Here is a 15,315-nt window from a genome sequence, read left to right as displayed (position 1 = left end):
ATTGTGTATCTATTTGTTGAAACTTTTGATGTAGAGTAAATGAGAAACGTTCTATCATTTTCAATGGAAAAATTGTGACCATTGCTTTTGAACATCTAGTTTGTGTTTAATTGTTGTCAGTCTTGGGGTGCCTGGGTGGCTTAAAGCCTCTGCCTTCGGCTCAGGTCATGATCCCAGGGTCCTGGGATTGAGTCCTGTATTGGGCTCCCTGCTCAAGTGAGGAGCCTGCTTCCCTCCTCTCTCTGCTGGCCTCTCTGCCTACTTGTGATCTCTGTCTGTCAAATAAATAAATAAAATCTTATAAAAAAAAAAAGAAAAAGAAAAAGATAGAAAAGAATGGCTTTAAAAAATAGTTGTCAATTTTGCATTTATTTATGCTAGAAATAAGGTATTACCTATCAGCAATGCCCTAAAACAACTGATTTAATCTTGAAAATAAAGTTTCAGGAAGTCTCTATTGAAATGTTCAGCCTATCAGATGGCAAAAACAGTTCAGTGCTGATTAGAGAAAGACAGTGCACCATTTATGGAGAGGATTCTGGTAATAGATTAACCTAATAAAACACATACAGTATCAGTCCCAGAGTGGTACGGTGACACTGTCAGAAGTTTAAAGTTCATACCAAAGAACAACTGTTCCAGCTCCAGAAAAGTCTTTGTGGAAAAAGTATTTCTAAGATTGGAAAAAGGTAGGTGACATATAGCAAGTTATTGGGACTCTATAATAATTATTTTTTTAAATCATGCATTTGATTCAGGAGTAAAAAGAAACTTGAGTGACTGTGGTTCATCAGCCAACACAGCTGAATGAGCTGGGTAAATTGGGGCACCTGGAGGGACTCCAAAAATGAGTGTCTTTTGTGTGGGGGTGTAAGGTTACTTCAAAATGTTCATATTAGAGTCTAGGGAGATTGGGGTGAGGGACAATAGAGGACAAGAAAGGCCAAAGGTATATAAAACTGAATAACAGAAGTACAAGTTATAAGCAAAAATAATAAATATGCATTTTTTGAAAGATTATTTATTTACTTATTTGACAGAGAGAGACACAGGGAGAGCGGGAGCACAAACAGGGGGAATGGGAGAGGAATGTGAGGAAATGGGAGAAGGAGAAACAGGGCTTCCAGGAAGCCCAATGTGGGGCTCCATCCCAGCACCCTAGGATCATGACCTGAGCCAAAGGCAGACACTTAAGGACTGAGACACCCAGATGCCCGTAAATATGCAATTTTAATTAAATGTTCTTACTTCTGAATCAGCAGGTTGAGTTCATTTGGCAATTGGCTATAGCTCTGTCTTACTGATCTAATGAAAATGATCAATGACTTTAAAATGCTTTTGTTCTAGGGCACCTGTGTGGTTCAGTTTTTAAGCATCTGCCTTCAGCTCCGGTCATGATCCCAAGGTTCTGGGATCAAGACCTGCATTGCGTGCGCTCCTTGCTCCATGGGAAGCCTGCTTCTCCTTCTCCCACTCCTACTGTTTGTGTTCCTTCTCTCACTGTGTCTCTCTCTGTCAAATAAATAAATAAAATCTTTGGGAAAAATTCTTATGTTCTACACAAAAGATTACCTCCATTTTAGGAGGGCAGTAAATGGAATAGATTCTCCCAAGATTCTCCTCCCTCTTAATTGAGCTACACAATGTGTTGAGCTTTACTTCCTTTATTCAAAAGCCAGTAAGTTACTATGGTAGATCATGGAAATGATTTATTAATTATTTCCTAACAGAAATTACAAGCAGTTCTCATTTTCATCAGAATGTTGCCTGGTTGTAAAAAAAAAAAAAAGTAAACAAAAACAGAAATCTTCTTTAACAGTATTCATGCTTTATAGGAGACAAACATTCAGGAAGTCAGGGAAGATAATTTTTTGCAGATGCCACTTGTGTGTGTATTCCAGGGGTAGAGAGATGGGGAAATTGGGGATGTTTTTTAAAATGCTAGAAAGATCCATTTCTTCCACTCTTCTGTTCCTACTTTTCCTCTAAAAGTGATTTATTTCCAAATATTGATGCTAGCCTCGTTAATGAACCCAGAAACCTCAGCACCATTGCTAAACCGACTCACCTGCCACAATGACGACTTAACACATTCCTCCTAAACATGGTTTACATCATCTTCATGTAATTTCTTTTTTCCCCCACTCATTTTCCGGCAATTATTGCTTCCTCGTCCCTTCTTTGTCTGTATTTGACTTCTCCCTCCTCTCCCATTGCAAACTACCAATATTATTTTAATCTTCCTGTTCTCATCGGGGTATCTCCACTTTAGTGGAGCACTCCTTCATGCTTTAGTCACTATGAATGAGGGGTAAGTGAGCCAAAAATAGTACCAGAAATGTTCCAGGCCAAGTAAGAAGGCTTACCTTGGGTGAATATTGAAGCCTAACTGCTTATGCTGAACCTTTGTTTACCCACAGACATGACAGACTCTAACAAGATGATCATCAACTTGGCCCTCTTTGGCATGACTCAGAGTGGAAAAAGTTCTGCTGGGAACATTCTTCTGGGAAGTACTGACTTCCACAGCAGCTTTTCTCCATGTTCGGTAACCAAAGATTGTTGTCTGGGCCGCAGTTGTCACCTCTGTGGCTTCATGCGTCGAGGGGGGCAAGAGATAACTCTGCAGATTCAGGTCTTGGACACTCCAGGTTATCCACACAGCAGGTTGAAACAGGAGCATGTAAAACAGGAAGTCAAGGAGGCCCTGGCACATCACTTCGGGCAAGAGGGTCTCCATTTTGCACTGCTGGTCCAGAGAGCAGACGTGCCTCTCTGCGGACAGGAAGCATCTTCCTCAGTCCAGATGATTCAGGTAATACAAAAAGGCAATTACACTAATGCCATTATTTCTATTTGTAGAACATTATCCTATGACAATCTGTTTAAGAGACAAGTTTAGAGCAAGTTTAAAACAACTGTTGGGTGATGGGTATTAAGGAAGGCACGTATTGCATGGAGCACTGGGTGTTATACGCAAACAATGAATCATGGAACACTACATCCAAAACTAATGATGTATTGTATGGTGACAAACATAACATTAAAAAAAAAGAGAGAGAGACAAAAAAATAAGTGTTGGTCACAAAGAAATGGTAAAAATTACTTGATTTTTCCTACCAAGAGTCATTTTTTTTTTTTTAAAGATTTTATTTATTTATTTGACAGAGAGAGATCACAAGTAGGCAGAGAGGCAGGCAGACAGAGGGAGAGGAGGAAACAGGTTCCCTGCTGAGCAGAGAGCCCGATGCGGGACTCGATCCCAGGACCCTGAGATCATGACCTGAGCCGAAGGCAGCGGCCCAACCCACTGAGCCACCCAGGCGCCCCTACCAAGAGTCATTTTTACAATTTCCTTTAGAGGAATTCAGTCATTTTACATCTAGGTCACAGACAAACTCCTCCGAATCCCCAAGTAAGATGCTAGAATTCAGAAGTTAACTGACCCTTGAGTGAATTTGTAAATGTGTTCAGACCAGCTGTTTCAGAATCAACTGGGCTGTTGTTAAAAATGCATATTCATCCAAGCTGTACTAAATTTCAAGAGTAGAACCTTCGTACCTGCATTTGCATAAATGGTCCATTTTTTTTTTAATAGCAAAGTTTAAGAACTACTAAAACTTGTATCCTTTTAACATCAAGGGCACAATCTCTTATAGTTTACTAACAAATGGGTGTTCACTCACTGATTTAGTCACTGAAAATTGTATCAGTTACTTATACGGAGCTTAATGACTGATGAACAATATATCAGTCCTGTCCTTAAAAAACTTAGAGTCTAGAAGAGACAAATAGATAAACAAGTACAAGACAATACACTAAGTGCCAAAGTAGTATAAAGTATGGCCTGGGAAAAAGCAAGTTTCACTGTAATTTATATCATTGTGAGCTGTGCTTTATTGATAGGAAAGACATCAGGAATTTCAGATGCTCTGAGTGCCTCATCATCTATAGGGTCAGCAACTCATTCACTGTAGCCAAGAAAAGACCACAGAGACCTCAGCGTGAACATGAATAACATATGCCACCTTGCCTAGTGGTCTGTCCGTGTTTGTTTGTTCATTTATTAGAAGTTACTAAATTGGAAGCTTGTTTAGCCAGTCTAGTAAGGATCTGGGAATAGGGAGGGCTTATGAATATGGCTATAACTAGGAGATGGAGGGAGTAATACTTGCATATGGTACATACACATGTATGAACCAGGTCCATCTATAAGCAACAATTTCTGGAAACTGCTCATTGAGCTGCTCCATTCTACTCATCTCTTGATTCTCTAGTCTGGGGCCACCATTTAACCAATGGACTTGACTAGTATTACTCAGTAGCCTCATTAAGTCACCAAGGTTAAGAGAACTCTTCACTACTAGAAGCTCCACAGGTGAACTACAGGGAGAATACAGAGCAGACATTTTTTCACTCAAGAATTTGTATAAATGCCACTCTTCTTTCAACCCAATCTCTGATCACATAGATACAAGATCTGTTACACTTAGAAAGATAGTGTACTTAGATTCAAATAAATATTTTTTCCCTTTAACTTGTTAAGGCATAAGATTGTTTTAAATGACAGACACACTTTTTTTTTTCAGTAACTGCATGTTTTTAAAAATGGAAAAAAAAAAAAAAAAAAGAGCCATATGTGAAATCACAACAAACTAGCGGAAAAAATTAGGGAGACAAGAGTATAAAAAAAATATTCTTCATCATCTAACTCCTGAAAAATCAAGGACATGCTGTGCAAAAGCAAAGAAGAGAAGATGATTGCAATTAAGAAACAATGTGGAATCTAAGACAACCCACAAACTTCCCCCAAACTATTAAAGACTACATTTCAAACAATATTTCTGGTAGAAATCAAGTGAGGGAAAACCTGTTGCCATTCCACCAGTGTAATTTTTTTAAATAAGTTTTAAAGTTCATTTAAAGCTGTTACTAAGTTGAAGATACAGATGGATATAAATCAGTAAATTCAGTAAATGCACAAATATTTCTCAAAAACTAACCTCTTTCCTTATGTCTCCAGATTGTTCTCTATGCTTGTCCTATGCTTAGCTGAAAAGGGTATTTTAAAAGACATACAATTTAAGGGTGCCTGGGTGGCTCAGTCAATTTAGCATCTGCCTTTGGCTCTGGCCATGATGGTGGGGTTCTGGGATTGAGCCCTGCATCATTGGGCTCCCTGCTCAGTAGGAAGTCTGCTTCTCCCTCTGCCTCTGCCTGCCACTCCTCCTGCTTATGTGCTCTCTCTCTCTCTCTCTGCCAAATAAATAAAACATCTTTTTTAAGAAAAAAAGACATACATTTTAAAAATAGACTTTTTTTCCAGTTTTAGGATATGGAGCTCTATTGTAATCCCTTAATTTTTTTTTATACAAGTGAATTTGATTCATACATGCCTCTGATCTTTTTAAAAAGTCCCTGGCATACAGCCGCCTTCTCTTACCACTGCTTTCTTAATTCAGTGTCCAGTTCATGACTTAAAGGCAGAGAGGAGATGGACTACAATTAAACTCAGATCCAGAATTTTTTTTTCTAAAATAAATATCTTTTCCCTCCCAGTAAAACTGAGAAGCCAAGATTTAGTAACCTACAGAGGGGCCCATGACCCCTGGTAGGCACCACAGTCCTATTCTGAGCTTCCATCATAATTTTTGGTTGAAGATCGCCTATGCACAAGCTGGCTGTTTATGACCTTCTTCCTGAAGGTGCTTCAGTTACTGGTGGCAGCCATCTGGATGTGCTCACAGATTAGGAGCAGCTGCAGAATGTCTGAATATTCAACAGGACCAACAGCTGTTAGGAAGAGCAAGGAGTTAGTTGTTAAGGTCCTCTTGGTTCCAGACACACCCTGGATTTCTTTTTCTTCCTGGCTTATGCAAAATGGGGGACGGAATATCTGCCTTCTCCCTTTTGCTTTCCTCCTTTCTGGCAGCACTCACGCCTGCCTCGGAAGGAGCCTACAAGGCCAGTGCCAGAGAAGTGACCTCTTCTTTCTTGTACCTCCCTGTGGTCTCTTCAAATATCTCTTTTAATTTGTGCTCTAATATTTTTTGGAGGGGTTGTAGGCTGCAGCAATGACAAATGAAACATTTCCCCAAATGATCCCTTTTTTTTTTAATTTATGTTAGGCCTTCCTAATTTATAGCAAAATGGTGGAGATGTGAGTCATCTCCCCAAAATTGGGAAATAAAGGGAATGATTCATCTAAATATTATCTGAATATCATTTGACTGTTATTTAAAAATCCACAAATAATGAATAAGAGAAGACAATAAAATCACCTTAAGAAAAGTGCTAGCAATCAGCCAAACTGCACTAGGAATTGAATCCAGGAATTGACTAAATTCCAAATTCTTTCCATTATCATGGTACCATGTATTATTACTGTACATAATCAGGCTTCAAGCAGGTATTTTTTATTTAGAATGAACAACTCAAATGTTGGTGTTATAGGTGGGTATGTACACAAAAGACTCAGAGAGGCAAACACAAGGCCTGAAAATACTTAACAAAGATAACAAGCTTAGTTCTTGGATAGAATTTAGTGGAAAAATAAGCCTTCTTACAATTCTAAGTATTTGACTATAAATATTACTACAAGTTTCTTGGCTTTGGTTCCTCACTTTTAAAATGAGGATAATTTTACCTATGTTCAAGAGGTTTAAGGTTTTTGTTTAATGACGTAATATGCTCTGCATTTTGCCTGACTTAGAGTAGATTTCATAGAAAATTACTATCATTATTAACATTTTTATTGTTTTTGTCACTACGCAGATTGTAATGAGTACCTCATTCAAATGAATTACTGGATATGAGCAATCTATTATAGATAAAGAGCATGGCTTCTGGAGTAAGTTATACTTGTGGTCAAGCTCCTACTTAGTTACTTGTTTGCTTTGGGACCTTGGGCAAGTAGCTTCTCCAAATCTCAATCTCTTCATTGGTAAATTGGGAAAAATAATAGTGTCTACTTGACTGGGTTATTTTCAGGACTAATTTCATATTAACATAATAGTAAATTAACTCGGGCACTAGCACAAGATGAGTGCATACTAAGTGTCAGCTATGGTCATTATAATTTTATTGTTCATGTTTGTCTTAAACTAAAATTAGGACATATTATTTGTAAACTTCTTCAGGATTATCTTGATCAGAGTGAAATCAAATTTACACAGCCCCGATGTATAAGAACTTCTCTATTAATTTAGAAAAAAAAAAAATCCGGGAAGAAAATGCACTGGCTTGGTAAAGGTTAAAGTAAGAAGCTCCAGTTTAGTGGGAAGGACATGGTCTAGGCAGGTAGGGGACCTCTGTTATAGGCCCAGGCCTGCCAACAATCCAGCTGTGAGGCTTTGGCCATTTAACATCACATGTCACAATGTTCCCTTCTATAAAATATGCCAATTTGGACAAAATATCTCTAAGGTTGAATATTTACTGAATCTGATCTAACAAAGTCTTATCATTCAGCTCTCGGCAAAAGAAATGTGGTGCTTTAAGAGGAATGAGAGTAAGGGAATAGTATGAAATATAAAGAATGGTCCTTATTGTCCTCCTGTTCCATGATAATTTTTTTCTCAGTTGATGTAATAGTTGGCTTTTTAAAAAATTCCCCCTAAAAAGTCCAGATGCTATGATTTCATCAACCACAAACAAATGGGGCAGGGCTGGTGAGGTCCTGGGAAAATGAACATAATTCCTGGAAAACAAAGTTTATATCCTAACTGGTTGTCCCAAAAGGACTAAATGGACTCATACCCATTAGCACTCTGAAACCAAACAATTCATGATTGATTATAAAATTTCCATCTAGCTTAGTACTATATTTAAATTATTAACACCAGATAACTTACATTAACTCATCTTACTCTTGGATTTTTATGTGAGGTATCAATCAACTGTGATTATTCTTTCTCTGGGTCCATAGAGAACACGTTTGGCCACTAACATGATGACTATACACCAAGCGACACTACTTTCAAATAGTCAACTATTTTCCAGCCAAAAATCAATCTAAAGATTATAGGCTAAATCAACCATTCTCTTCTATTTTTGGCAGTAATTCAAAAGTGCAATTTCTCTCACAGTTTAGGACATGAGCATCCTTCCATAAATAACTATCAACATGTAAAAACTTCCCAGTGGCTGAACACATAGACTTGCAAGTGGTGTTGAACTTACAAATCTATTTTCCTTAGGTGGTTGAACTCATTTTCCCTGAATGTTATTATAGTTTAAAGTATAGGAAATATCTGGTGGAGACAAAAAGGGAATGTGTTAATGTTACAACCTAGAAAACCAGGAACTAAAGATATACTGTGAAAGTTATACAGTTATACAATTGAACGCAATAAGTACTCACCTAGCAAGAGAAGAATTCTATATTATAATATATAACTCAGGAAGGGATCACTTGGGCCAAACAGTTTATTTAGCATGAATTTTTATTATGGTGATGTTTCAAAAAATATTTAATGACAAATGTGGTTCATGCATCAACCAAAACCCAGGGGGTAGACCTGGAGGTAGCACTCAAAAGGTTAAGGGTAGTGTCTATTTATTAACTTGTAATATACATTTCAATATAACCATCAAAATAAACAGATCAATACTGGGTGAATATTAGAACTGGCTCTAAATTTGTGAAACTTTCAGAGATAAGAATGTTCAAGGATCATTAGTTTCACTTTAGAGAACTCCCAATACTATACACTATACAATCCCCAATAAGGCTCAATCACTCTCTTTACTTTGTACATCTTCACTGCCCTATAACTCTCTTGTTGCTTCCTATGCTTGAAGCATCATCACATGCTAGAAAGTGGATCTGATTCCTCCCCTTACCTTCACTTTCCACCCCAGCCCCAAACCGGGCCAAATGTCTGCCTCTATAGCACCAACATATTTTCTATCACAATACCTGCAAGTTACAACAAATGGAAAGTGTTTTCTTTCCTGTCTGTCCCTCTTCCTCAGTTCTAAGTTAGTACAAAAGAATCTCCACTAGACATAAGCAGAAAAGTGTATGTCATGGTCCACTCTGTGTTCCTGAAACAAAGTAACCCTCAGAAAATCTTTGCAGAAGGAATAAATCACCTGGAGTTCTTTTTAAAATTCAAATTCCCAGGTTCCATCCCTAAAAATTCTGATGCATTTTTAGCAAACATCTCAAGTGGTTCTGATGTACATAACCCAGAAATCTCTTTATTCCCAGAATCTAGATCTATTTAGCACTTCTTAAAGTTTTCAACTATTTGTATTAATTTGCTAGGGCTGCCATAACAAATTTCACTACTTGGGTGGGTGTCTTTTAAGCAACAGAAGTGTATTATCTCTCAGTTCTGGAGGCTAGGAATCTGAAATGAACATTAGCAGGATTAATTCCTTCTGTGGGCTGTGAGTGAAGAATCTATCCAAGGGTCTTGATTTTCTTTTTTTATGTTTTTATGTTTCTAATACCAATCGTATTGCATTAGTGGCTTTAACTTGACTAATTATATTGGCAACAACCCTTTGTCAAATAAAGTCACATTCTGAAGTACTAGAGGTTAGGATTTCAACATATGAGTTTGGGGACGCCTGGGTGGCTCAGTTGGTTAAGCAGCTGCCTTTGGCTCAGGTTGTGATCCCGGCGTCCTGGGATCGAGTCCCACATCGGGCTCCTTGCTCAGCAGGGAGTCCCACATCGGGCTCCTTGCTCAGCAGGGAGCCTGCTTCTCCCTCTGCCTCTGCCTGCCATTCTGTCTGCCTGTGCTCGCTCTCTCCCCCTCTCTCTCTCTGATAAATAAATAAAATCTCAACATATGAGTTTGCAGTGGGATACACAATTCAAACCATAACACCTGTTTATTTTGCGACTCTTTGATCTTTTTCACAAGAAATACATTACAACATACTAAGTATAACAAGTGTTGCTATGTCACTATTAGCTAAAATGTGATGTTGACATTACACATATACTTAGATTTACAAACAGCTATCTTCCTTAAAAGTTGGGCTAATTTAAATTTTAATAATTTATATTTTGAGGGCACATAAGAATATACCAATTAAAATACCTTCTTAAAAGTTCTTTTGTAAGGTTCTTCTGTAAGGTTATTTTGTAAGTTCTTTTTGTAATAGAATCTATTAAAAATAATTATTCATTTAATGTACTAATCCTGAAACTTCCATTCAGATTTTCTTCAGTCAGGGCACTTTTAGGAGAACCAGAAATACACAATTATTCTATGGTGCAGATAAATTTTAAACAGATATGAGGAAAAATTTTGGACTTAATCATTGAGAGAGTCTGAATGCAAAAGAGAAAGTACAGACTACATGCAAATCCATGAGCAGGAACTACAGAACACAAGAGAAATTTTACAGGAAGGTAAATTTTTTGTCCCAAAGATTAAACTTCAAAACTGAAGCCTCAAAATAAATAAATAAAACCCTAAGCCTTCTGTTTGAGGTGATGGTGAGGCTCCAAACTCCTAATTAGTCCAACCACTTTCTATTGAGAGATTACAACGTGAGGCTTTGATAAGAAAGACATAGATTCTAGCTTCCAAAAGCTCACAGAGATAAATACATAAATACATAGCTCTGATAAATGACAAACTGTATTAGGAACCGTAATTGGTAACCATGGTCTAGATATGTTTAAATTTAAATATATTGTCCCACAGTTGCCATATTTCCATATTACTTACCTGTCTAGATTCTTCCTCCTCTCCTTCCTTTCTCTCTCTTCCTCTTTCTCTCTTCATTTTCAGTTTTTCAGTTTTATAAATACCAGTCCTACATTTGTTATATACATTGGCAAGAGTTTCCCAACCTGTCTTTCAGATTTTTTAAACCCGAGTTTGTATTATCTCCCACAAAGCATTATCAACATAATTTCAAAAGGAATAAAGTGTGTAAAGTGATGAGCATAGTGTCTACCACTAAATATTAGTTATTCTCCCTTCTTTCTTCCTTCTGATTACTAGAGGTCCTGGATATTTGTTGTATTTATTCCTAAGTATTTCATATTTTTCTGAAAACTCAAAAATGAAATACTTTAAATCTTCTATTTAGGATGATGGTGAGGGTCTAAACTCCAAATTGCTATTATAAACTGGTAGCACCTTTGAAAATATTTTGGTAACAAGAATATTTGAAATGAAAGGAATGTCATTTTACTTCCACAATGTCATGATTTCCTATAACTTTTGGAATATTAAAAATGTTAAATGATTATTTCTAGACACCTTCCACATTGTGTGAACAATTTGCCACATTCTGTTGCTTCCATTTTATATCAGCTTATTTTCACTAATAGAACAAGACTTTATTCCATAACCAACTTCCACACATTACGAAACAAAGGAATACCAGTCTTCAATGTTTTTCAACCACATTAGAGGAAGTCCTCTGATAAACTGGGCTTGATTCTGGCATGTGAAGTGAAGAGGATTCGAATCACAGTAATGTTTTGTCGTTGTTCCAAATTACTAAATGTAATTTGATCTTAGCTTTTCCATTACACATCATTGGATTAGTCAATAGATTGTAACCAGATTATGTAATTATAAATCCTCAGAAGATACTTTTAGTTATGATAATAACACAACATTCCTATAAAAAAAGATAGGATAATTCCCTTGGCCGAAGTCCTTTGACTTAAAGGAACTGTAATTCTAATAGCTTCAGGTTGGCAGGTAAATATAAATTATTGCTGAATGTTGTAAATGAAATTGTATCATATGCAGCATTAATAATACGCAGTTCTGAAGTTGTATATACATAAATTATAAGAGCAAATTAAAATGAAGAAAGCCTTTTTTTAAAACAAAATCTGCCCATCTCTCTATTTCCATTATTTGACCCCATCTTCACTCCCCATTACATATATCAGCTTTTAGTAACATAACATCCAGATCTGTTGACTGTCTATGTGTCTAATATAGGTCTAATAACTAATATATATCTAAAAAACTATCCTTTGCTTGTGTTTGAGGACTATGGGCCAAGTCAAATAGCCATTTAACTTCTTCTTTCTTTCAGGAACTTCTGGGACATGCTTGGAAGAATTACACTGCCATTCTTTTCACCCATGCAGAGAAAATAGAAGAAGCTGGGTTCACTGAAGATAAATACTTGCGTGAGGCCTCCGATACACTGCTGACCCTGCTAAATTCTATTCAGCACAGATGTATTTTCCAGTATAAAAAAGGAAACTCACTAAATGAACAAAGAATAATAATCTTAGAAAGAATCATGGAATTCATAAAAGAAAATTGTTACCAAGTTCTTACCTTTAAATAAAATTTAGATAAAAGGAAAATAACATTGGGTTTTAGAGTCAGAAACCTTGTTTCAAAATGCCTCTGTTAGAATGGATGAGAACTGTCAGAATTCCCATAGGCTGCTGGTTGGAGTGTACATTTGGTATAACCAATTTTGGACAACTGTTTGGCAGTTAAGAAGAATATAAAGTAATCAAAATTCCTAACACAAATCCTATGACACAGCAACTGCCCTCCTAAGTATACATTCAGCAGAAATGCGTACATTTGTGCACCAAAAGACATGTGTGTATAATAATGCTCATAGCTGTACTATTCGTAATAGCTAAGTAGCTATTGGAAATTATCCAAATGGCCATTAACAGTTAAATGGATAAGCAAATTGAGGTATGTTCGCACAGTGGAGTATTATACAATAATGAGAATGAGCAAACTACAACTGCACGTGACAATATCAATGAACTGCCCAAACGGAAAGTTGAAAGAAGCCAGATGTAAAACAGGATATATTGTATGATCCTGTTTATATAAAGTTCAAAAGCAGTCAAAACTGATGTAATATAAACTACTCTGATGTTGGAAGTGCTGGAAATCAGGAGAGATCACTCTCTGGGGAGGATAATTAGCATGCTCTGGGCGGCTTCTGAGATTCTGGTGATGTTTCATTTTCCGACCTGGAGACTGGTTTCAGAGTGTTCACTTTGTGAAAATTCAACAACGAACAGTTCTGATTCCCAAACTGTTTGGTGTATCTGTTATATTTAAATAAAAGTTAAAATGAAAAATTACTACCTATATTTTAAAAACTATCTCCACTACTTACTTGATGCTAGACAAGGAAAATTATTTAATCCTGTGAAATCCTCATTTGGAATATCCTCTTGATAGTTACTATAATGATTAAACAACTTGGCTCATGGTAGATGCTCAATAAATGTTAACTTTCTTTTCCCATCTTCTTAAAACTGTGGTTCCTATTTAGGGTTGGAAATGCAGGTAAAAATTCAGAGCCCAGCCTTGCGGCAGAAACAAGGGTAACAATAATCAAAAATGAATAAAACCTTACCTTAAGAAGAGCCTTCTCTACTTTATAAGGTTTGTCACTTTGGCTTAGTAGAGAGCTCCAGGATGGTCTCAAGGCAGCAGTGAGGACTGAAGGAAAATAATTCTAGTCAATCACAACACCCAAGACCACCACTAAATCAAAACTGGGTCACCCTCATGTTTAACATTTGTACATGAGCTTTATAATTTATAAAATTCTTTAACTAAGATAGTTCCTAATTTACAAACATCTTGGTTTCATATTTTTTAAGTGTGCAATGCACTAATTTCCTATTAGAAATAAAATTATAGCTTGTGATTATTCTCCCCGGTAAGCTCTCAAAAGCCTACTTGATGCTTAATTTTACCTGAACTCTAGCATAAATGGTATTAGAAAACCTAGAACCAATTTAATTGTAAAGTGAGAGCTTCAACAATGGAGCTGATTTAAGAACTAAATAAAAAATTGACACTTCCCTAGGGGTTGGTCACTTGGTGACAGAAAAAGATATTTACATATTTAAGAATTTATTTATTTATTTATTTATTTATTTATTTGAGAGAGAGAGAGAGAGAGTACAAGTTGGGGGGAGAATCAGAGGCAGAGAGAGAAGCAACCTCCCCGCTGAGCAGTGAGCCCAATGTGGGGCTCCACCCCAGGACCTTGAGATCATGACCTGAGCCAAAATCAGATGCTTAACCCACTAAGCCACCCAAGTGCCGGCAGGGGTTTGAGGCTGAGAAGATGAAACTAAAGTGAGTGGTGAGGAGAGGGGGAAATTCAGGTTTTAAGCCCTTCATATCCTTCATTCATGTGATGTCAACTCTTCTAGAACATAAATACTAGTTTCAGGAAAAATATATTATACAGAACATTAAGGGTTCAAGATCTTTGGTGTTAATAATTGATAGAGGGAAGGTGTCACCACCAGTTTCAAAGAGGAAGACTTCTGTGTTGTTCTTCCTTGAATTATTTTTATATCATCATATATATGTATATATACTTAACTCCCTAAAATGTGATCACATAACATACTTGACTTTCTTTTAGTAGTCTTGTATGTTGCTTTTTTGGTTTGCCATTACCTCTCTCCTCTTCCACCACTCCTTCTCCTAATGCACATCAGCCAATTAGAAAGAGCTCATGTCAACAAAGAGCATGACATACGCCATTCCTATTTTCTGCATGTCCAAGTAAATTACACAGAGTACACATATACATATAAGCATATGGAGGACTTTTGTCTTATTTTTGTTTTTATTTATTGAACTTACTTTGATGTGGAGAGGAGAGGGGGAGAGAAAGGGAGAAAGAGAGAATCTTCATGAGATCATGACCTGAGCTGACATCAAGAGCCAGATGCTTAACTAAGTCACCCAGCTGCCCTGACTTTTGTTTTTCCTTTTCTTTTTTTAAAGATTTTCACATTAAACTCTCTATAGTATCCTTTTTTTAACTTACTACTACCTCATAAAAATTCCTTCAACTCTGAAATGTAACTTATTAAATTCAACCCTCCTTACACTTCAGTGTATTTGTAACAGTCTGTGCAACTGCTTCTCTATCGATGTGTACTCCAGTTTTCTGCCACCCAAAGCCATGCTCCAACTATTTCTGTATATGTATTTTTATATAATATTGATTTTTCCCCTGTAAGTTATATTCTGTAAGTTATATTCCCTGTAAGTTATATTCTGCTTGAAAGTATACATACAATTTAATTTCAATATATCTTACCCAATTTCTTTTCATATTGTAAGAAATTTTATTTTCACCACCATTTCTGTACCCTTTCCCTATATTCTTGTCACAATCAGTGTTAGCATCCTAAATACCTACTGCTAACACGTTTGATAAATGTAAAATCATCTTACTTTAATTTGCATTTCCCAGACTACTATTAGAGTATCTCTATAAGATGTTGCTCATTTAGATTTACTCATCTATGGATTGTCTCTTCATATTCTTTGTCCTTTTTTATCAATTTTCTATTGGATT

At 36.5% G+C, this 15,315-nt stretch overlaps 1 protein-coding gene across 2 annotated transcripts; it reads left to right on the top strand.

Annotated features, from left to right (window-relative positions):
- Window positions 1–523: 523 nt before the first annotated feature.
- GIMD1 (GIMAP family P-loop NTPase domain containing 1) lies at window positions 524–13,078 on the top strand. Of its 2 annotated transcripts, XM_004748118.3 has the most exons (3): window positions 524–689; window positions 2,421–2,815; window positions 12,031–13,078. In XM_004748118.3, exons 2-3 carry the CDS (start codon window positions 2,423–2,425, stop codon window positions 12,289–12,291), a joined length of 654 nt encoding a protein of 217 aa, XP_004748175.1. In that variant the 5' UTR covers window positions 524–689; window positions 2,421–2,422; the 3' UTR covers window positions 12,292–13,078. The 2 variants fall into 2 exon arrangements, with proteins under 2 accessions (XP_004748175.1, XP_004748174.1); XM_004748117.3 differs by lacking the exon at window positions 524–689 and having other exon boundaries at window positions 2,394–2,815.
- Window positions 13,079–15,315: the final 2,237 nt, after the last annotated feature.

The sequence above is a fragment of the Mustela putorius genome, unplaced genomic scaffold (genome assembly GCF_011764305.1).
Source record: "Mustela putorius furo isolate JIRA1106 unplaced genomic scaffold, ASM1176430v1.1 tig00003871_pilon_pilon_pilon, whole genome shotgun sequence".
Lineage (NCBI taxonomy): Eukaryota > Metazoa > Chordata > Mammalia > Carnivora > Mustelidae > Mustela > Mustela putorius.
Note: the sequence above shows the minus strand (reverse complement) of the source record. Positions and strands in the feature narration are given on the sequence as shown.